This window comes from Cebus imitator, unplaced genomic scaffold (genome assembly GCF_001604975.1).
Source record: "Cebus imitator isolate Cc_AM_T3 unplaced genomic scaffold, Cebus_imitator-1.0 Scaffold275, whole genome shotgun sequence".
Taxonomy (NCBI): Eukaryota; Metazoa; Chordata; class Mammalia; order Primates; family Cebidae; genus Cebus; species Cebus imitator.
In genome coordinates, this window is record NW_016107590.1 from 923403 (window position 1) to 946812 (window position 23410).

Consider the following 23410-nt stretch of genomic DNA (forward strand, 5'->3'; position numbering starts at 1 on the left):
TTTGGATCAATTTCAACCTCCTTCTACATTATTAACATTTATTATTCAAAGTCCTTTAAAGTCAGACTTGCATGTGCCATTTTTGAAGTGTTTTTATTTGAAAAATTAAAATATTTATTAACAATTACACTGCATAGTACATAAAGAATATGGCCTACAGGGTCAAACAGACTTGAGTTCCTTTATTTAAAAAACATTAATTTTTTATTAATATTTATCAGTGTGTGAGGCACTGGGTATAGTGGCAGACATGACAACCATGGTGCTGGTGCTCAGTGGGCTTATATTCTAGTGGTACAATCTTTTGTTAAATGTTTGAAACAAAAATATCATCACCTATTTTAAAGGACTACAAAAAGAAATTTGGAACTACATATACAGTAAGGTGTCACACATAGAAACCACTTGGCTGTTAGCAGTTGTTATTGAATTTATACAATAATACTACTAATTACACAGAAGCAGAAGAGGCAAGGAGGTTTCAGGATAAGTAGCTGCTCCAGCAAAAAAGCCACCATCAGCAGTCAACAATCCTTCACGCACCTGTGACTCTCTCCTCCCCAGGGAATGTCTCAGAGGTGTGCAGGTGTACAGACTGAGGTGTGACCTGGCTGTAAACAGAAGCTAATTCCTCTACAGTCCCACTTATTCTGACACATTACATTATAAATGAACTTACTTGGAATGTAACCAATTTCTACAAAGAACTATTCATTTCAAAAGTTCTATTAAATCATAAACCCTATACCTCCTGTCCCCTAGCCCCTGGAATGCTTAAAGAGCCAATGGCCATCCTTTAAAAAACAAAGTAAGTTTAACTTCTAGCAAGGGTGAACTAGGTTTTTTAGAACCAACTTCTCACCAGAAACAAATGAAAAAGCCAGATAAATATCATATGAAAAACATGTTTAAAATAATCGAAAAGATACCAAATAAATGAGAATTTGTGGGACCAAGGACCAGGAGAAGAGAAACAGCAAAGGGCAGAAGCTTGGCAACATTTTGCCCCCAAGGAATATTGTGATATAAAAGCAGTGGCTGAGATGGTGAGAAATTGAGAAGAGACTTTGACAGATTCACAGGACTATGGAGATAGAAACTAAAGTGCAGGGCCTGCCACAAGTTTCAAGATTTCAGGTACAAACCAAGAGAACCAATCTTAGGATTTCATTTATACTGAATTCAACAACCAGCAAAACTCTGTTAGAATTTAAGGTAGTGGTTATCTTAGCAGGGAAGGTGGGGACTGTGATTTCAGGAGGCCTAAGGGTACTCTAGGAGGCTGGTCTATTTTTTTTTTTTATTAGAGCAGTGGTTACCCGAGTGTACCCATATTGTGATCATTCATTTGTGATTTATGTAGTTTCCTACATGTACATGTCAATAACAAAAGTGATTTTTAAGTATTTTAAAAGGCATGTGGTCAGTACCTTGCTTAACAAGAAATTTTCTTCGAATGCCTTCCTGATGTCACTAGAGAACATTTCTGGCCTTTATCCTAAAAATGATACTCAAACCTAGTTAATGGTTTCTTAAATTTGGAAGGATATCCAAATGTCAAGAACATACTTTCATACCAGCAGGAAAGTCCACAACAGCATTTTCAAACTCAAAGGAAAAATAAGGAGTAAAAAGTTTTTCGCTAAACATAATATTTTAACATTAAAAATATACTAAGAAAAAGTCCTCAAGCCATTTTTTGAATTCACTTTCATTCAACAAATATTTATAGGATTAATTATGTACTCATGACTTCCTAAAGTAAATTTTCATGATGGTGGGAAAGAGGCTAGTTCAGCAAGTCACGTACTGTTTGAATTTTCTGTGATTCATCTGTTTTGTGATATCGGGCAAGTAGTTTAAGTTTCAGTTACCTTATCTATAAAAATAGGATTAATAAAATCTGCAGGCTTAATAAAATGTTGGTTTAATTTTCTACTCCAGTGCCTAACAATAGAAACTTATATAAATGTTAGTTCCTCACTCCTTACTGCTTTTTTTTTTGAGATGGAGTCTTGCTCTTGTTGCCCAGGCTGGAGTGCAATGGCATGATCTCGGCTCACCGCAACCTCTGCCTCCCGGATTCAACCAATTCTCCTGTCTCAGCCTCCTGAGTAGCTGGGATTACAGGAATGTGCCACCACACCCAGCTAATTTTGTATTTTTAGTAGAGATGGGGTTTCCCCATGTTGATCAGGCTGGTCTTACCATTTTTAATTCTTAAAATAAGTTCACGTTAGGATAATTTATAAGATTTCCTTCCTCTGTAAATTTGTAAACTTCCTTGATATCATTTTGTCAATTTTGTTTCTATTGCCAAATAATTTTTGTTCTCCTCCAGTTAATTCTGAAATTGAATACAAACAAACAAGGCCTTTCCCAGGCCCAGAACTAGTATTTTTCTGGTCTATTTAAAACAATATTGTCTTCTGTCAACCAACCAAGAAACCCCACCCAGCAGCCCCTTCCTCCAATCAATATTCTTTTGTCTTCTGGTATCTCCCCCTCCCCTGCCCCAAACCTTGCCAAATCAGGCAAAAATCTCTTGTCCTGGGATCATAAACTCAAAATATCAAATATAGTACAAAAGAAACTAGAAAAAAAACAGAATATAGCCACTATACAAGACAGTTTGGTGTCCTCTTACAAAACTAAGCATACTCTTATCATACATCCAGCAACTGCATTCCTTGGTATTTACTAATCAAATGGGCTAAAAATAGTCCATACAAAAACCTGCATACAGACGTTTATAACAGCTTTACTCACAATTGTCAAAACTTGACACAACCAAGATGTCCTTCAGTAGGCAAACAGGTAAGTAATCTGTGGAACATCCAGACGATAGATTATTATTCAGCACTAAAAAGAAATAAGTTATCAAGCCATGAAAAGACATGGAAGAATCTTAAATATGTATTACTAAATGAAAGAAGCCAATCTGAAAAGGCTACATACTGTATTATTCTGATTATATTAATGTTCTGGAAAAGGCAACACTAGAGAGACAGTTGAAAAGTTTGGTGGTTGCCAGAAGTTGGTGAGGGGACAGAAAAACATGGAGAGTTTTTAGGGCAGTGAAAATCTCCTACAATATTGTAATGATGGATACATGTCATTATAAATTTGCCTAAGCCCAAAAGAACATGCAGCACTAAGACTGAAATCTAAGGTAAACAAACTATGGACTGTGGGAGATGATAGGTCAATGCAGGTTCATCGATTGTTTATTGTTCATTGATTATGGACTACTTTGGTGGGGAATGTTGATAATGAGTAAAGAAGCTATGTATTGTATATGCAGAGGAAGGGGATATATATATATATATATATATATATATATATAAAAGTGTGTGTATATATATATATATGTATATGGGAAATCTCTATACTTTCCCTCCTCCTAATTCTGCTGTGAACTGAAACTACTCTAAGAAACAAAACGACTCAAAAACCCAATACTCAAGAAGTATCCTCATGACCATAGGCCTGAACTTCATGCCTATTATCTTTATCTCCAACATATCCTCTCCTCTAAATAGTTTCACTTCTTTGACCCTGAAGTTAGCAACTCTGGTCTATGTGAATGTTACAGTTCCACTAGAAAGATGGTGGTTAAGTTGCTGTTGTATAAGAATTCTTGGCAGCCAGCAAGAAATTTAGATAAAAAAGAAATACGGGTCCTTTAATATAAAATAGCATTTAAAAAATCACTATACAACTTTGGAAATAAATCAAAGCATTATTTATTTATGACATATTTACATACTTACAAAACTGATTTTATCCAATACATCATCCTGTATAATATTATAAAATGAACGTCATATCCTGGGAATAAAAATACATATTTCTTAATAACTTATGTATAGCCCAACAACTTTTAGAACATAGAGTATTATCAATTTGGCTTCCCAATTACAAAGTCCTGTTTATAATTTTTTCTAGCCAAGGAACAGGAAAGATGCAATAGCATATTAAAGTAATTTAGTTAACCCTGAGTAATTACTATCTTGCATAATTTTGAATGAATGTATATAACACACTTTCATCTGTATTCTTAGATACTTATACTATCATACTATCTTTTTGTCTATATTTATCCACCTCAATTTTCAACTTCATTAATCTTCAAAAGAAAGAGGAACAAAGAATGGGAAAGTAATAAACAGACTCAGAAGAGGAAACTTCTAGCACTGCCTCAACATTCAGAGGTCTGTGACAGTTTAGGTCTGGGGTTATCTCAAAAAACTAACAAAAGGAGGATCCTGGATTGAATAATCTGAGCACCTTGTTGACTAAGGTTGATGTTAAATTATTTTTCCTGCATTCTTTGTTTTCTTTCACACTAATTAAATATATGTGTACAAGCTTATAAAATTCAATTTGGATTAAAATATATAACCAGGAGCTCTTCAGAAGAAAAAAATCACAAAACCACCTCAACAGTAGTAAAGTATTAAAGATGGGTTTTCCTAAGACAGAGGAAGAACAAAAGCAAATAGCACCCCCCCTCTGCCAAGGCTAGCACAACAGTTACAAGGAAATGGGCAGAAAGGGAACAGACACTCAGGCTGGATGATTAGTGGCCTGAATATGATCAGCATATCTTATGCCCAAACACCACCACTAAGACTGCCTGGCTAAGCAGGCATGGTGTGTTAGAGATAATGAGTTACTTTTCTTGCCCCTTTTATAACAGGGAAATCTAAGGACAACAAAATAAACAAAAGGCTGAGAAAGCTGAGCATGTGAAGTCAGTCATGCTCTGCTGCTTTTCAAAAACTCTGGGCCAAAAAAAGAACCAGAGAGGCCAGACCAGTTCATGTGTTTCTCTCTTCCATCTGCCTGTCTCTAATCCTCCTCACCCACTCACACTATTCTAAAGAGCAGAAGGCTTACCAGGTCAGCAGGGGCAGGAAAATTATCTAGCTTCAACCAAGCCATGGAATAACTACCACTGCTATTTGATGATTCTAGGAAAATAATCATCTAATGAAATGTCAGTGTTTATGATTCTATGAGAACAATTCTGAAAACATTAAAAAAGACATTTGTGACTTAAAATAAAAATCAAAGAAAAATTAAGATATTTTTAGGATCTGTAACATTTCCTTGCAATAGGAGAGAAAGTACAAGAACTATTTTAAGGACATGCTTCCCTTCAGTCTGTAAGGAAAGACTGTTTCTGTCATCATGCCATTGCTATGATGAAATACTAATAGAAAAGGACAGCTTTTTAAAATAAAGTGTAGAAGTAAATGGTAGAGAAAGGCTTCTTTTACTCTTAAAGGAGGAAAAAGAAAGTATTCTCTCCCTGTTACTCCTGGAGCAAAGTGCACCAAAGCAACCTATTACCTCTCTCTTCTGTCTCTCATAACTTAATGACACCGAAGACTGATATTCACTGAACAGCCTTTATACAGTGCTTGGAAAGTAATGTATATATTTTCAAATTTAATATTCATTCTTCTTAATCTCAAGTAAAAATATAGCAGAAACCAAATAATTACGTGAAGTGGAATTAATACAAAGCAAACCTTATATGTAAAGACAGTGCAGGACAAGAGCTTCAACATCTTTTATAAAACTGCCAGAGATTGTGCTAATTCTTTTACATCTAAAGAACTGTATAGAAGAGTAAAAAAATTAAATTACATTTATGTAAGAAACTATCTTCAAAAAAGTTGTTTGAACTTGTATATACAGAGTTCAACAGTATTAAGAAAAAAACATTTAATTATTTCCAAAAATGGTAAAATATATTATTTGAGGGGAAAAAGGCTTCCACTAAATAGAAACACAATAGACTAAATAAACTAGATTGAATATAAAATAGTTTCTTTGAAGACACCCATAAAAAGTAAAGGCAAAATGGCACAAAGTTAGAAAAGTAACACTTAAGGCAAACCAAATAAGTAGCCTTAATTAAAGTAAAAGACATACTATCCCATAAGCAATAAAGTAATCCTCTCTCAAAAATGTCTCTATTACAACGTTTAGACAATATGAGGGGAAGCAGAAACAATGGCTGTTGTCAGCGTTTACTCTTGGAAGTACTCAATAGTATTATACAAAAATAATGTGAATACTTTTGATTTAAAATACACTTGAATCATTTGCCCCTTAGCTGTCATATAGTAATGAAAAAATAAAATGTATTACCCCAATGTTCATAATATAAATCTGACAAATGCCAAAAGTTATGTTTAAAATTGAAAAAAAGTATAATTTTCCAAACTATATGTGTACATTATGACAGCAAAAGAAAATGATCGATTCCATTATTTTGGCCCATATTATTGAAAACATGCACAGAAATGTGGAACAGCTCCCTACGAGTAGGTGTCTTATGGTGACTGTTGAGCAGGCTGCTCAGCATCAGCCCTGAGATCGTGTGCGCATACAAAAGGCGTCAAAGACTGACAGGAAAGAGATGAAGCAAAAAGAAATCATGCTTTTATAAACATTCAATCAACATGTTCTTTAATAATGTCTTCTTTAAAGAACAAAATAATTAAGAACATGGAATGTCTCTGCACATGAATTTCCACTTTAAAAATTTGGTATATTAAATTGTGCTGTAAATATATTTGTATATTTTCTTTTTTGAGAACTATGATAGGTGAAATGATTATAAAAAGGATTTGTTTCTTTTTGTCTACAGGAAAATGATAAAAACTACTGGATTCATTTAAGTTATTCAATTTAAGAAGGGATAACCACTTCTTTAACATCAAGCTAAAAGTGGGGGAAAATCTCAGTCTCCCAGGTGAGTCTCCTCTCACACTGTCCTGGGTGGTAGACGCTGTTTATACATGCCTGCTATTGCTCTGGCTGCACTGTAGATCATCTGTCGACGAGACATGCCTGTAAATGCCATGTGCCAATCAGTCCGGCTGACATTCAGTAAACTCTTTTCCAGGACTTCACCCACTGTCACCAAAAGGCCTGACCACCTCAGATTGTAGTCTGGGGGAGTTAGACTTTGAGCCTATGGAAAGATGAAACTGATATTACTTATAATACATTTTAAAATATCAAACTAGCTATAAGTGATGTTTCAAAGTGTTTCATGTTATTTTAAATACAGGTTGTGACAAACTCTGAGAAACACAGCAAGGCTGTGGACTGTATCAAGTGACAAGGCTAGAAAACAATCAATATAATATTACATACATCTACTTAAAAAAAAATATCCCCATTAACAGGGCTAATAGAATTTCTGGTTCTAAATTAAGTGTCACTTCAGGTTAACAGTAAGATTGGTACTAAACTCAGTGCTAAAGTTATCTTTTTATAGTAATAAAATTTCAACCAGAAAGAGGAAAACAAAAACTGCAAATTAAGGCTTAAACCCATTCAGAAAAGAGTTGCTCAATTATCGAAATTATCTCTGGAAATGTGATTAACATGTTGATATGTATCAAATAATCTCCAGTCCAGGGCAACAATAACCACTAATGCAATGTTCCTAGTTGATCCAATTCATATCTGCTCCCATTCAAATCATTTACACATCTACAAAGAAATGAGAGAAGAATAAACTCATTGTTTGATATCCAAGAATGATGTGGTTTTTCTGTGCAGAAGAGTATAGCCACATGTAGAATGGATCTATACAGTTATACAGGACTACCAAATGTGCTGTGTATTGCAATCACCTGAGGAGCTCTTGTGACTTTTTTTTAACAGTAACAAGTTCTCATGTCCCACTAAGATAATGGAGACACTAAGATAACTGGGCTGGAAACTCTACAGCTGGTTCCAAGAGAAACAGTACAGTATTACATACATAAAATAGCTTCCAAATAAATATGATGCAAACAGTCCAGCACTTGGGAACCCCTGCTCTCAGTGTTCTCTTCCAATGTGTCTACTACAGTATCAGTGTTTCACCATATTTCAAAGAAGACAAACGGCAGATACATTGCTAGGGTCCTCAGAGACACCAGTAAAACTGTGCTTCTCCAACTATGGCATGTGCATGTGTATGAAGCCCCTGAATATCTTCTGAAAATGCAGCTCCTGATTCACTAGTCCTGTGTTAGGGCCCGAGAATCTGCATTGTAACAAATTCCTAGGTGATGCTTATGATGCTAGGCCAAGGATCGTACTTTTTAGAAACAAGGTCTGTGATATTACTGGCAAAAATCCAGAACAGCTGGGGTTGTTTATGGGGGTGGGGAATCATTTATACTTAAATTTAACAAGCACAAATTGTATGAAATTTATTTCTAGATTTTTACTAATATTTATACTGATAATTATAATTCCCTGAAGGGCTGATTTCTATTCCCTTTAATTAAAAATTCTAACAATAAAGAAGCATAAAACATTTCAGAATGAATAAAAAAAAACAGGGAGGAGAGCTGAATACCTGAGAATAAAAAGAAGACATTTCAATGCACATAGTTTTGTATCTTCTAAATTTTAAAACCAAATGGCACAAAATAAAACAAACAGAATAAAAAGCAAAGTAAAAACCAAACAGCACCTGTGAATACCATTATTCAAAATTAAGCTCTATTAACAGTTTGCTGTGTATCTTTCCAGGCCTTTTTCCCTATTCTTACTAAAATTTTAAAGCACACAAATATACCCCTGCTAGTAAATGGGATCATACTAGATGTGCTGGTTTTGACTTTCACTCAGCAATATGTAATAGCTATCTTTCAGTATTGGTACACACAAGTCCACTTCATTCTTTCAGGTCTACTTCTTTCCAGTATACATTCCTTAAAACAAGACAAAAATTGTCGTTTGTGATGTTCAGACATCTAGCACAGGGGTCAGCAAACTTTTTCTGAAAAGAGCCAAGACGGTAAATACATTAGGCTTTGTGGGCCAGACATTCTCTGTTACAACTACTCAGTTCTGCTGCTGTAGCACAAAAGTAGTTATAAACAATAAGTAAGCAAACTGGCATGGGTGTGTTTCAATAAAACTTATTTACGAAAACAGATGGCGGGCCAGATTTGGCTGTTTTTTGACCCCAGATCTACAGCAATGTTAACAGTGACAGTGACAGGAGCATCCTCATAATGAGAACGCTTCCAATGTTTTATTTATTAGATCTGAAGTTTGCTTTGATTTTGTGGTACACACATACCCTTCTACTACTAGTTAGCTAAGAGCTATTAGTATGATTCTTTCTAGCAAACACCTTCAACGCTATTGAAATCTTTTTTCTCCCTTCAATGCAGATGTTCATGTATTGAATTACGTAAATTTACTATTGTTGAACCATTCTGCTGTTCACGGAACAAATCTTTCATGGTTAGGACACAATATTCTTCTGATACATTTCTCAATTTTATTAATTTTACCAATGGTTTTGATATTGAGTTCTATGGACTATAATTTCATTTGAAGTTAAAAAAGGCTAGTCTTACAGAATGAATTGGAAAACTCTCTGTCTTTTTGGTACTTCATAAAGCACAAGAATCATCTTTTCAACATTTTGTAGAACTCACTTATAACACCATTGGTACTTGCGATTTTTTTTTTTTTTTTTTTTAGTTACTTAAAGTTCTTTCATTGTAATGCTTCAATTAGGTTGAATCATATGAAACTGACACAATTTAACTGTTTCTGACCATCAAAGGCAACAAGGTCATTTGGTTCAACCTAACACTCTTAACTATGGCAAAATTTATACTTAGCTAGAAAATCTACTATTTTATCTAATTTTTCTAATTTATTGGCATAACAGTATACATAGTATGACCTTCATATTGAAATAAGTTTAATGTTAATATCTATAAAAAGGTTTAATTGAACTTCTGAAAAGGAATAATGGTGTAAATAAAAGTTTCAGTAAAATTTCAAATTCCAAGCATCAATTCTTAGTCCTCTTTCTCAACTGTAAAGTCTAAGTAGGCCAGAGGTTACTTTTAGGGATTATGTGAACACATATGCCACACTTCTATGAAAGTACAAATACATGCATTTTTCTTGGGAGAGTCCAAAAGTTTTCTTAGATTTTCAAATGTCCTCAAGTCCCAATTAAGTTTAAAAGACAGTTTTGAAATGATATTTAACAGTGTACAAAGTATAACTGTAACAAAAATTTTATGAAATTAATGACAGGAAAAAGTAGAATATCACTTAAGAGCACAGAGATTTCAATGCACATATATATTTATATTCCTTTTTGTTCATGAAAGGATTAGAGAAAACATACAAAAAAAAAAAGAGGAATAAGCCTTATCATTTATACCTACATTCTCCTGTAAACTGTGTGGATAGGTGCACTATTAGGTCCATTTTACAGCCAAAAAACCTAAAGACAGGTGCCTAAAAGGTTTCTAATGTTGACTTCACTAAAGATGAACGAGAAGACAATCAAATCAAAGAAAAGGGAAATGGAGATAACAATGGAAATGAAATGTGAGATAAAAGGGAAAGCAAACGAAAGGTGGAAATGAAACAAGTAGAAAAGGTAAACCTTTTCCTCCACTCAGAGTAAAACAAAGAAACAAATGAGAGAAATAATGATTAACCATGTAATGTATTACCTTTCATAGACACCCTGAAAACAAAAGGAGGAAGGTACTAAAACCACATACCAGGACCAGGAAATTAAAAAGCAGAGAAAAATACTAAAAGAAAAAGACTGAAACAAAATCAAGAACACATTTCTAACGAAAAATCGAACACAAATTTTTATTATGAAAGCAATATTTCAAGTTTCTCTGGAGCATAATGAAAAAGCAAAGGAGAAAACCAACCTGCTGTACAAATTCCAAAGGCACTGGTGTGGCTTGTGTAAATGTTTCTAGATGAATGCCATGGACGGGATCTTCAACCACCAAACAACCAATGTCGAACCATCTGCAACAGAATTGTGAGTTTCAAACGGTCTACATGCCAAATAAAACTTACCATGAATAGACAAAAAGAAAAAATAAGTACTATTATTCAGATAGAACAGCAAATTTCAAAAAGGAGATCTTTTTCTTATCAACTTGGAAGAGGACAATTCATAAAAACTACAGATAAAAGCACTCTGCTGTATTAGTTTCAAAGGGAAAAAACAGAAAATATCCATATAGAAAAAATAATTTAAAATTACTTATCATGGAAAGCTTCCCTTCCACGGGAAGGGAGAATAATTAAAGTAAGGGCACTCAAATATGCAACAGGTAAATTTACATACATTGTATATGCAAAAAGCTTATAATGAGTAATATTTTTCAATTGACACTTACTAAAATATGGGAAATTTTATAATACCAACTCCACTATGAATATGTACCCAACTAGCTAAGTTACTAGCAAATTAAAAACTAAGCTCAGAGTAAATAATAACAAATACTCTCTTCATTACTAATAAATCCTTCTAATCACAATTTCTGAATTATTCACAATAAGTCAGTCTTTGAAAACAGCCTCATGAAATCCAGGAAACCTCTCTTCATTTAAAGAGATGTATGTATTATACAAAATGGTAAATTTAAAAAATGACTTAAGTGAAACAACTGTAGTACCACCCAAATTTTAGCTACCCCAAATCATGAAACAACCAGACACCCTTAAAACAGGAATTTAAACAATAAAAGGATATGAAGCAGAAAAATGTTCAATCTCCATTTTTTAATGTAAATCCAATAAAATGCAATGAAATATAAAACAGATTAGGAGACTTTTATTTACACATTCAAAAAAACTACAAAGTAAAATATAGAGTAACATAAGCAACTTTGCTGAATACTAAAATGGCACTGTATAATGTCTACAGTACTCACATCCTAAAACTGTCTAAAAGTCAAAACATTAAATAATGACACATTTTATTTGGTGGACTAATAGATATTTTGTATTTTAATACAACTTTCTCAGTCAAGATAATGTATTTGTAAAGCCTCCATAAAGTCAAGCTTAGCCAAATTTTATTTTGCATAATTTACACACAATAATGTCTATTGTGAATAACATACTAACCAAGCTTTCAGGTGTGGACATCCTAAAAAGAGTTACTGAAGGTATGAGGGAAGTTTCTTCTATGATGCCAGTGAATATACCTTAGAACTCTGACCTAGCCTTGTCTCAGCTCAGACTGTGACTAAAGTACACTACATTACCCTCCCCATCTTACACTCCTACAATTGTGTTTATTACTATAGAGGAAAGAATGAATCTTCTCAAGATCACCTAAAGCCTCTAGAGTTTTGTTTTGCTTTCTAACCAATAGCTTTCAAAGATTGCTAGGCATTCAGACAGACGGCACGATATATTCAAACCAAAAGGAAAACGGAAACTAAAACAGGCCCACAAGTGACCCTGATATTAGAATTAGTAGATGAGCATTTAAAAGTAATTATGGCTCGGATAATCAAAAAAAGAGAGGTGAAGAAAGTGCAACTAGATTAAAAGATATAGGTATTCAAGAGATAAACTGAACCTATATTTTAAAAGGTAAGAACTCTATGTAAGAATTTAACAACAGGCTGGACACAACAGAAGGCAGGATTAGTGAACCTGAAGACAGGTGAACAGAAAATGTCAAAACTAAAGAACAGAGAGAAAAAAGAGTGGGAGAAAAAATAACCTGACAATGTGAGACACTGTCAAAAGTGAATGGGCATGTAATTAAGGTCCTACAAAGAGAAGGGAGAGAAGATGGACTTCTAGAAACAAATTTTGAAGACATAATTGCAAAGAATTTTCCAAAACTGAAGACATTAATCCACAGAATCAAGAAGCTCAGTGAATCCACACACACACAAAAATAATTATGTAGAGCAAACAAGCAAATGTATATAATCATACCATATAAAAACTGCAAAAAATAAAATGACAGAGAAAATCCTAAAAGCATCTGGAGAAAACAACATATCTTCACAACGACAATACACAAGAAGATGGAGAGCTGACTTTTTAACAGAAATGATGGAAATCAGAAAACAGTATCATGACATTTTTAAAGTGCTGAAAGAAAAGAAATTGCTAACCTAGATTTCTACATCCAGCAAAAATAAAGGTGAATTAAAGCACTTTCAAACAAAGAAAAGCTGAGAGAATTGGTAGTGAGCAGCTCTGAACTATGATGTAGTATCAAAGGAAGTACTTTAGGCTTCTTTTAGAAGAAAAATGACCCCAAACGGAAAAACAAAAATGCAGGAAAGAATTCAGAGGATAAACAAACAAATACTGACTGCAAAGAACATGACTAGTTATGTTTTAAGTTTAAAATACATGCAGAATTAAAATACCTAACAATGATACTGCAAAAGGTGAAAAGGGAGTGAATAGTATTAAAAGTACTTCTAATTTTTATTATAATGTAATACATCAAAAAGGCACTTTGTAATTTCTAAAGTTAACCATTAAACAAACAGTAATAGGTTAACACATTAAAAAATGACACAATAATCACTGGAGAGTTTCTCAGTGCTTACATAAACAGTTGAAACTTATCAGTGTAGAATCCAGAGTTCTTCACAATTTGTCCCATGTCACCAAGTTGATATAATCACTGACCCCAGAATATATTTCAATTGCCTTCAAACTTTTTCTCTACCCAGAACATTCTACCTACTTTGTTTCATTTGGCCAAGTTTCACTTCTTCAAAATCCAGTTCAAGCCCTAATCATTCATGAATTTCACCTGACACTATCTCCCCAGAGTTACCGCCAATGAAATTTTATACATTTCTTGTCAGCAAAAAATTATGTTCCTTTTTATATAATTACTTAAAACTGCTCATCTGTGTACCACATATATCTTCTCTCCCACTGGCCTATAATATGCCTCAAAGTTGGAGGACATGTTTTGTACATTATAAGCCACAAAATGCTATGCCCATTCTTATTCAACACTGATAAAACAAATAATTAAAGAAAAACACCACCACAATGCAATTACAAAAGAAGGTAGATTTCAACAAGGGGAACTTATTTTAATATAAATCAATTCAGCCAATTAAAAATTTTTCCCATAAAAAGCCACCTATATTAAAAATACACAGCCCTCAAAAATGATGATGAATTATGCTGTCTGGAGGTTTTTCTAAGCTATTGTGAGTACAGGAGAGACAGCTCACCAGAAACTCAAACCTAGTGACTGCTATCAGGCCTTCTTGCTCATACCCTCCATGACTTTGAATAACATAATGATTGTGTTTGCTCCTCATGGTCAATTATATCCACATCAACTCTATCATCTTATACTTACTGCCATTTTATTAAGTAATTATTAGCACGATCTCAGAAAGCAGGCAGGCATGACCAATGCCATCTTATAATTAAAGAGAAACAAGGATAGAAATGCCAGCTAAGCCAAGGACACACAGCTAGTTAAGTGATATAGCCAGCATCAAAATATACTTTTCTCTCTGGTTATAAAACAGGAGACACTTTTTGCTAAGTATTCAGTGTGAACTCCCAGACCCAATTATATTTTGCTTCTAAGAGGAACATAATACACTTCTTACTTGTCGGGCAGCAATTCTGCAATGAAGTTCTCTACTGACACAGCTGTCTGTTTTTCATGGATCACTCCAGTTCGACGCAAGCTATCTATCCGTTCCTGGGCACCCTAAACAACAATGGCAGAGGTTAGAAACAATTTCAAATTATTTAATATTAAATATACTAATTTATGATTATATAATACATGCATACATTTATATGCAAACATGTATACTCACTGTAAACGTTCAAACAATAAAAAAAATAGAGTAAAAAATGACAAAGTACAATTACATTTCCTCAGTATCAACAGTGTGGGGTACACCTTCCAAATTACTCCCCTATGCATTATGATGTTGGTTCCTTTGTGAAATGGTTTATTTTTGTACTACATTTTCTCATTGGTTGTTACTATTAAATAATTTAAGAAAACTACGTATTTTTTAATGTTGATCTGTCAAGAGGCCATCTTACTATATAAAAAGCTTTTAACAGTCCTACCAGTTTTTCAGTTAATTCTCTCTTGAATTTTTTAGGTAGGTAATCACATCAATAATAAATACATTTTACTTTCTTCTGATTCCCTTTAAATATACATACACCAAAATGACCAGTTACTTAAAAAGCTGCAAATGTATACATTACACCAAAGCTTATTCAACCAAATAATTACCACTAAAGAAGCAAAACTGGCTGAGAACACTGTACAGATAACTCAAAATCATGAACTGATTTTATGTAATAGAAAACTAAAAGCTGGATTAGTGACGGAAAAGGTTTCTGTTTATTGCTTTTATCTGAATCATTTCATAAAGGTGACTATGAACAATGTGATGAACATGTGTTCAAAAGGCAAGATTAAAAGTCTGAACAAAAGTAGCCACAGATAATTTTTATAAGGACAGCAAAACTCAACAGAGAATATCAGATTAAATGGTCAATTCTTATGCAAATGAAAATTAAGAAGGCTAGGACACATCTCGGGAAAACTCAAATTATTTCAGAGACAACTGAAATAAAAAAGAGAAAGTGAAAACTGTATGAGAATGTGTCAAACAATTTAAGATTCTAGCTCATAAAGATGAAGATACAATTTAAAGTACAATAAAATCAAACCTGTAATTTTTTGCTCACTCTTCTATTTCTAGTGCCCAGCACAGTGCCTAACTTAATAGATGTTCAATGAGAACTTACCACAGAAAAAACTAAACAAAGAAAAATAAAAGGCTTCTGAAGGCCTATGTGGTCAATATTAAGAATAGAAATAGTGTAAATATGGCATCACCAAATCCAGTAACACTTATAAAGAGGAAGCTGTTGATTTTGAAGACAATGTAACAGATAAGATAAATTTAATTCATTATACTGGATGTTACAAATTTGCCTAATTCACTCCTCCTAGGAGGTAGTTATGGCTAAATTTTAATTTTAAAAAAGCTTAAGTAACTGCTAACTCAGTAAAAACTATTAAAGGATTAATGAGATGTTTAGAGAGTCATCCCCTAACTCTTTGAAGGTGGTACCTCAGCTACGCACTACAACAAAATATTCCTAGATTTTATACTCCCTGGGAACAGAGACTAAGTTTATTCATTTTTCACTATCTTACAGCACAGGGCTTTATACTCCATAGGATTCACAAAATATTTAATTAAAATTAATTAGTTCCTTTAAGAGACAGGATAATAAGCTAGGTAGACAATTTTCTTTTAGGTTTATAAAATCCATAAGGAAATGAAAATGGGGTTATATCTGGCCTTTCTTTTTCCTCTGATCATTATATTAATTAAATGCTGTCTCTTTTGGAGTTACAAATACAAGCATTTTAATATTAGTCCCTACCAATGTTTTGAGAATGAGATTTTGTTTTTTAGCAATATAAGAGATGGAGAATTAGGTAGTTTAGAGGCCATATTAAAATAATCATTTTAGAATTGAATACTGTACTCTAAGAGCTAATACCAAGAAACTTGGTTCAATGAATAGTTAAAATTTTATATACGTTCATAAATGATTATATTGTTGAATATAAAACAGTAGTCATACAACTGGCTTTTCCATAAAAACTGGGCATAAAAGTTCTAGAAGCTTCCTAACTTTAATTTTGGCTGAACTGATTTACTTCCTTAAATAATTTCCTATTTTTAAAAGGCAATTTAAGTTTAGTTCAGAAAACCCATTTACTTCAAATAAAATCTGATGGGAAGAACAAAAACAGGTTAAATTTTTATTTTTCTTCTCATTAGCTCCCCCTACTGTTTCTGAAAAAAATAAAAAGTCAACAAATTTACAAATCACTTTCTTATATATTAGTTTCAATGAATTTTAGTTTTGAGCTTGAACTGAAAATTGTGGAAAAAGAATTCATATGTGTAAATTAGAAGGACAAACCCAATAGCAAAAATAATCTGTCAAATCCTATTACAGCAAGATAAATGAAACTACAATATTTTACATCAAATAAGGTTACCAACTTCCATATCGCATTTACATAATGCTTCACAATTTATAGAAAGCCCTTGTTTTAGTCTCTAATTTCAGTGAAATGCATTCACCATTTTGTCTAATAACCTAATAGCCTATTTTAGGATTTTCTTCAGTTTACCCTTGGCAACTGAATCTTGAAAAGTCTTCCTTCTCAGATCTATAAACTCTTTCCAACTTACAAAACCTCTTGGGAAATCTTAAAATACATTCTCAATATAAGTTTGTAACTTGTTCTAGTCTTTCAAGTAAAAATCACCCATACAAATGCTTATGGTTTATCTTACATATATATAATTGGTTTAATGTGCAATTATTATGTCTACATACTTATTTTACTCATTTATTGTACTTTTTTTTTCATTTCTAGATTAAATTCAAACCCTACAGCCAAAAGTTAGCTTTGCTAAATTTTATTAAATCCAAACACCTATCCCCCAAAGAAAGTCTTGTCGGCAATGTACACTAGGGCTCAAATTTAAGAGAACTCTACTACAGAAAAGAAGTATTTCAAAGTGTATGTGCTTTTAGCAGTTCTGCTGTGTGTAGGGACAGACCACTGTGAAAAGTGAAAAGGCAGAAAACATATAATTAATATTATATATGATGCACTACATTTAGATAGAGTGTAACTACTCCCTAGTAGCCCCTAATATAGAAAAGTGGTTTTGTGGTATGTGAGTGTGCATATGTGTAAAAGAAAACAGCTTCATATTCTATTTAAATAAAGTACTAAATACAACTCAAAGAGCACGTCAAACTCATGCAGCACTACCTAGTAGAATAAAAAATAACCCAGTATCAGTGCGGGTTTATGTTTAATGACTAATATAATTAATGTAACAGACTTTTCCCCCGAAATATACTATGTCAATTACCTCATTGTAATGTGTTACATGCACTAAATGAATGCAAGTAAAGGGTCTATGTGCCTGGCTGAGAGGATGTTCTCAATAAATGTAAGGTACTATAAGCTCTTTTAAACAAAATAACAGAATGTCATATATGAAAACGCATTTCTCCTTAAACATAAATACAGTTGATCATATTATTTTTGTGGATTCCACATAATTACAAATTTGACGACACACTGAAATTTATTTATAACCTCAAAATCGGACATGCACAGAGCTATGAGAAATCTGAGCTGTCTGATGCACATACTCCCAGCTAAGGTTGAACAAGGCAGTGCCCTGCCTTCTTCTTTCAGCTGACATAATGCAAACAGGTATCATTTTGGGGGGTCTATTTAGCATCTTTTTGCATCTTTGTGTTTGTTGATGTTATCTGCTGTTTTCAAATGGCCCCCAAGTGTAGTGCTAGACTGCTGTCTAGTGTTCCCAGGCACAAGATGACCATGATGTACCTGACTGAGAAAATACGAGTGTGTTAAATAAGCTGCATTCAAGCATGAGTTATAGTTACAGTACTGTTAACTGTGAGAATTCAATGGTAATGAATCAAAAATATCTGCATGTATGTATGTGTATAAAAACATATTTAAACAGAAAGAGACATAAAACAAAGTTATGTATTGACAGAATGGCAAAAATGTGACCAGAGGCCCACAGGGGCTCTAATCGTATCTCCCCTGGTAGCAATGGCTCAGTATTCACAAATTCAATATCTGTGGCAACCTTACAGAACATAATTATGTTGAAAAATAAGAACGGTCTGTCTTGCAAATAAGATTTCTTGATGGATTAGAAGTGGGTAATGAGAGAAGTCAGGGCTGACTCCAAGGTTTCTTGCCTGAGAAAATGGAAGGACAGAACTGCTATTAATTAAGTTGGAGAAGGTTAGAGGGAACAGGTGTGGAGGAAAAAAGTTTAGATCTAGACATATTAATTTTGAGATATTCAAGCAAAGTTGTCAAAACTTTTTTTTTGAGACGGAGTCTTGCTTCATTGCCCAGGCTGGAGTGCAGTGGTGCAATCTTGGCCCACTACAACCTCTGCCTCCTGAGTTCAAGTGATTCTCCTGTCTCAGACTCCCGAGTAGCTGGGATTACAGGCACTTGCCATCATGCCCAGCTAATTTTTCTTTTTGTATTTTTGTAGAGATGGGGTTTTACCATATTGGCCAGGCTGGTCTTATACTCCTGACCTCAGGTAATCCATCTGCCTCAGCCTCCCAAAGTGCTGGGATTACAGACATGAGCCACCAAGCCCGAACAAAAAGGCAACTTTTATATAAATCAAGAGTCCACAAGAAGGTCTCAGGTGGAGATATGAATTTCGAACTGTCAGCACAGAGATGGTATTTAAAGCCATGGGATAGTCTGAGAGTGAACTGATAAGGAGAAGGTGATCGTTAGAAGACTGGAGAGAATACGAGGACTCAACAAAGGAAGCACAGAAAGAGCAAGCAATCAATGAAGGAGGGAAAAACTAAAGTGTGGTATCCTGGAAGTCAAGTAAAAAAAGCATTAAAGAGGAGTACATGATCAACTGTCTCAAAAGCCTCTGTTAGGTCAAATAAGATGAAGGACGTTAGCATGAGCCGGAGAGCACTATCAGTGGAGTGCTGGAGGTGAAAGCCTAACTGAGGTAGATTTAAGAGAATGTGAAAAGGATTCGAGAGAAGTGCTGGCAACTCTTTGGAGTTTGGCTTCAAAGGGAAGCAAACAGGTCGTAAGTTATAGAAGAAGGGAGGTCAAAGAATTTGTTGAGGTTTCTTTTGGTTTTTTTTTCAAGGTGGGAAAGATGTTTGCCAATAAACTGTTCATTCGTTCTTGCACGTGTGTAAAAGAAAAGAGCTTCATATTCTATTTAGATTTAGACATAAGTTTAGATCTAGACATATTAATTTTGAAATATTCAAGTAAAAGTTGCCTTTTTGGCCGGGCTTGGTGGTTCACGGCTGTAATCCCAGCACTTTGGGAGGCTGAGGCAGGTGGATTACCTGAGGTCAGGACTGTATGCTGGTAACAATACAAAGAGAGAAAAATAAAGTATGAAAGAGAGAATGGAATTCTTGGAACTTACACATTTTTAAGCATTATCAATAGTGATAATAAAAAGCTTATGGGATTCAAGGGTTAGTATCATCTCAGTAATTGATTTGAATGTTAACGCTGGATTAAGAAGATCTTGTTTAGGACTTTTAGGACTAACTACTCTCTTTTTGTGCTCTCTCAATGTTTCTTTCCCTCCTACAATAATCAAAACTTACTTTAGATTTTTTTTAAACTAAAACTCCACTATACCTTCATAATACTACAGGGTTGTCTACTAAAAGCAAAGTTCATTGTTATTTCAGTATGTAAAAGCCTATTGGCTCCACAGAGACAGCAGATTATCAGAATTATAAAAAAATTAAATGGTAGTTTCCATGTCCTGAAAATGGTATTCTATTACTCACTTTTAATCCAGCTGCATAGCCCACTGGTTGTGGGGCAATATTGGACTGTCCAGCTTCCCCTACAACCACAGCTAAGCCAAAGACCTCCTGGAAGGCATCTCGGACAGCAGCAACTTTTACTTCTTTATTTGAGGTAACTACAATATCCAATTCTCCTCCAGATTCTATAAAGACCAAGGGAAAATTTAAATTTCAAATGAAATTTCGTAATTACTAGCATATCAGGTGCTAACATCTAATTTACATAATTATTACCAGTCTCATAAAACCATGCAAGATCATTACCTTTTTTATATGGTTAAGAAAACTGAGGTCAACAAAGTTTTGCCCAACATAACATATCTATTCAGCACTAATGTCAGGACTCATGTGTAACTACTCAGCACTAATGTCAGGACTCAGAGTATACCAAATGTGGAAATTACATATTTGGCTTTTGAAGATTCACAAGAAATTACATATCTGGCTTGCGATATGTAATGTCAGTTTTGAGTCCTGACATTAGTGCTACATAGATATGCAGATTTATGGAAAATTAAAGACTTACTGATAGTAATTTGTCAAAGAGTTGCATTAAAGTTATGCACTAAACAAGGACTTCCATGACATATACTTTTTACCTAGAAAATAGTTTAAATTTGGGGTCATCAAGCTTTTCATTTACCATCCCCATGATGTTTTGAGCATATACCACAAGTAGATATTTATCAATTATACGTGTACTACTGCCCAAATATAAATATGCAAGCATAGATGAAACTGAAGTAACATATAAAACTTGAAATCTAAAAGATTAAGAATATAAAACAAAAATATTTTCAAATACTAACTTTTCAATTACTTAAAAAAACCTATGCACTACTATTTCTAGACAGAACAATTTGACCAAATGTTTCCTTATTCTTAAAAATCTTAACCTAACGTTTCTGTGATATAACGAATTCAAAGCCCTGGTTTTAAACACAGCACATTTTGGTATGTGGCATTAATAGTTATCACTGGTAAAATAGATTTTTCATGAAAATTGTTTGCAATGTAAAACATTTTGCTTTGGAAACAAGGCTGTTTTTCCCTAACAAATATCATACAGAACAGTGAAATATATTTTCAAGTACTTGGGTTTTTAAAATCATGTATCCCTTTTTCCTGACTGATATGTTTCAAAGATCACATCTTTACTGGAAATTTCAGAAGTTACTAGAACATAAAAGCAATGGATCACACAGAAGAGAAGAATTTTTTTTTTTTTTCACTTTTTTCCTCCACATGGGACACAACTCTTGATCTTAGCTAAGTACTGCTCCATTAAGCTTCAGCTCAAAATGGCTTTTCAGCTGTGATGAATAGTCCTGCCTTTAATGATAATAAAAGGAGACCTAATTAAAAGACTGGAGACAGTCAAACTGTGTTAAAATCCATTTCTAATATTTTTTTTAGCTTTCTTGACATATTTGAAATTGTTACATCAAGTGATTTCTGGAATATTTGTGTAAAAATACCTTAAGATTTACTTTGAGTTTTGTTTAGATCAAAATGGTGATGCTTTGCTGTCAGTAAAGGTGTCAGCTTTTTCGAATTCAATTTTATTACTTTTTAAAGCTGATTAAGTTATAACATTTGCTAATAACAGAAATTCCATTTTGATATCTTTCTATTTTCCCCTTTGGTGTTACACCTTTTTCTTGATGTCATGAAGACTAGTGGCCTGAGAAACTCCCTTGAGTATACGCTCTGCCTTTATCATTTACTAGCTTCTTTACCTTGGGGAAGTCACTGAGTTTGTTTTATGTAGAAAAATACCTGCCATCCAGCCTGGCCAACATGGAGAAACCCCATCTCTACAAAATATAAAACATCTGCCATCCAGCCAGCCTGGCCAACATGGAGAAACTCCATCTCTAAAAAAATACAAAAATTAGCGGGGCGTGGTGGCAAATGCCTGTAGTCCCAGCTAGTCAGAACGCTGAAGCATGAGAATCGCCTGAACCCAGGAGGCAGAGGTTGCAGTGAGCTGGGATCATGCCACTGTACTGCAGTTGGAGCAACAGAGTGAGACCTTGTCAGAGAGGGGAGTTGGGGTTAAAAGTTTATCAGGGATTGAGCGTCTGCACAAACATATAAAGGAGGCAGGCAAGGGAGGGAAGTGGAAAGGAGGAGGAGGGGGGGGGGGGGGGGGGGGAGGAGGGAGAGGGAGGAGGGAGGAGGGAGAGGGAGGAGGGAGGAGGGGGCAGAATGGTGAAGTCAGAACCGAATTACATCGTATCTTGAAGGGATATGGAGTACAGGAGCCTTGCGTTTGATTCTGAGAGTTTCATGCACAGACAAACAATCAGGTTTTTTCTGAGCATTGCCCTCTGGCAGCCAGGTGGGTAGGCACAAGAGGAAGCAGGGGCACCTGCGGACTGAGCACAATCTGTGGCCTTGCTCCTCTGCCACGTCCAAAATAATGCCACCTACAAGGCCGGGCGTGGTGGCTCATGCCAGTAATCACTGCACTTTGGGAGACCTAGGTGGGTGGATCACCTGAGGTCGGGAGTTTGAGACCAGCCTGACCCACATGGAGAAATCCCTTCACTACTAAATCGCTTGAACCCAGGAGGCAGGGGTTGCAGTGAGCCGAGATCTCGTCACTGAACTCCAGCCTAGGGAACAGGAGCAAAATGTCATCTCAAAACAAACAAACAAAATTAATAATAACACCGCCTATGGTGCCATCCTGCTTTTCTGCGGCCAGGGCATCTCCCGTGGTTCTCACTTAGGCTAGAGGAATGAGGTCAGAGGATGGTTTACACAGTGGCCACCTTCCTCACCTCCCTACTGCCCTCCTGCTCTCCCCCATCTCCCCAAAACCAGTCAACAAAGCATCACCCCGGGCTGAACAGAAGCAACTGCCCTCCAGCAGAGTTCTATGATAACATATTTACAACAGCCAGACTCACATTTCGGAGTCCCTGTTTTCCTTTTTATTTATATATTTATTTATTTTTTTTTATTTTTTTTACTTTTTGAGAAGGAGTTTTGCTCTTGTTACCCAGGCTGGAGTGCAATTGCGCGATCTCGGCTCACCGCAACCTCCGCCTCCTGGGTTCAGGCAATTCTCCTGCCTCAGCCTCCCGAGTAGCTGGGATTACAGGCACGCGCCACCATG

The 23410-nt window shown here is 34.7% G+C and overlaps 1 protein-coding gene across 2 annotated transcripts in view; it reads right to left on the reverse strand.

The window, feature by feature from the left end:
- Positions 1-3722: 3722 nt before the first annotated feature.
- The window catches only part of PRRC1 (proline rich coiled-coil 1), a 33179-nt gene continuing 13491 nt past the window's right edge, over positions 3723-23410 (reverse strand). For both annotated transcript variants that reach the window (XM_017500996.2, XM_017500997.2), the window contains exons 6-9: positions 20263-20426; positions 14439-14542; positions 10734-10836; positions 3723-6994 (exon numbers count right to left, since the gene is read on the reverse strand). In XM_017500996.2, coding sequence (XP_017356485.1) covers positions 6785-6994; positions 10734-10836; positions 14439-14542; positions 20263-20426 — 581 coding nt within the window. In that variant the 3' untranslated portion in view covers positions 3723-6784. The remainder of the gene's footprint in view (positions 6995-10733; positions 10837-14438; positions 14543-20262; positions 20427-23410) is intronic.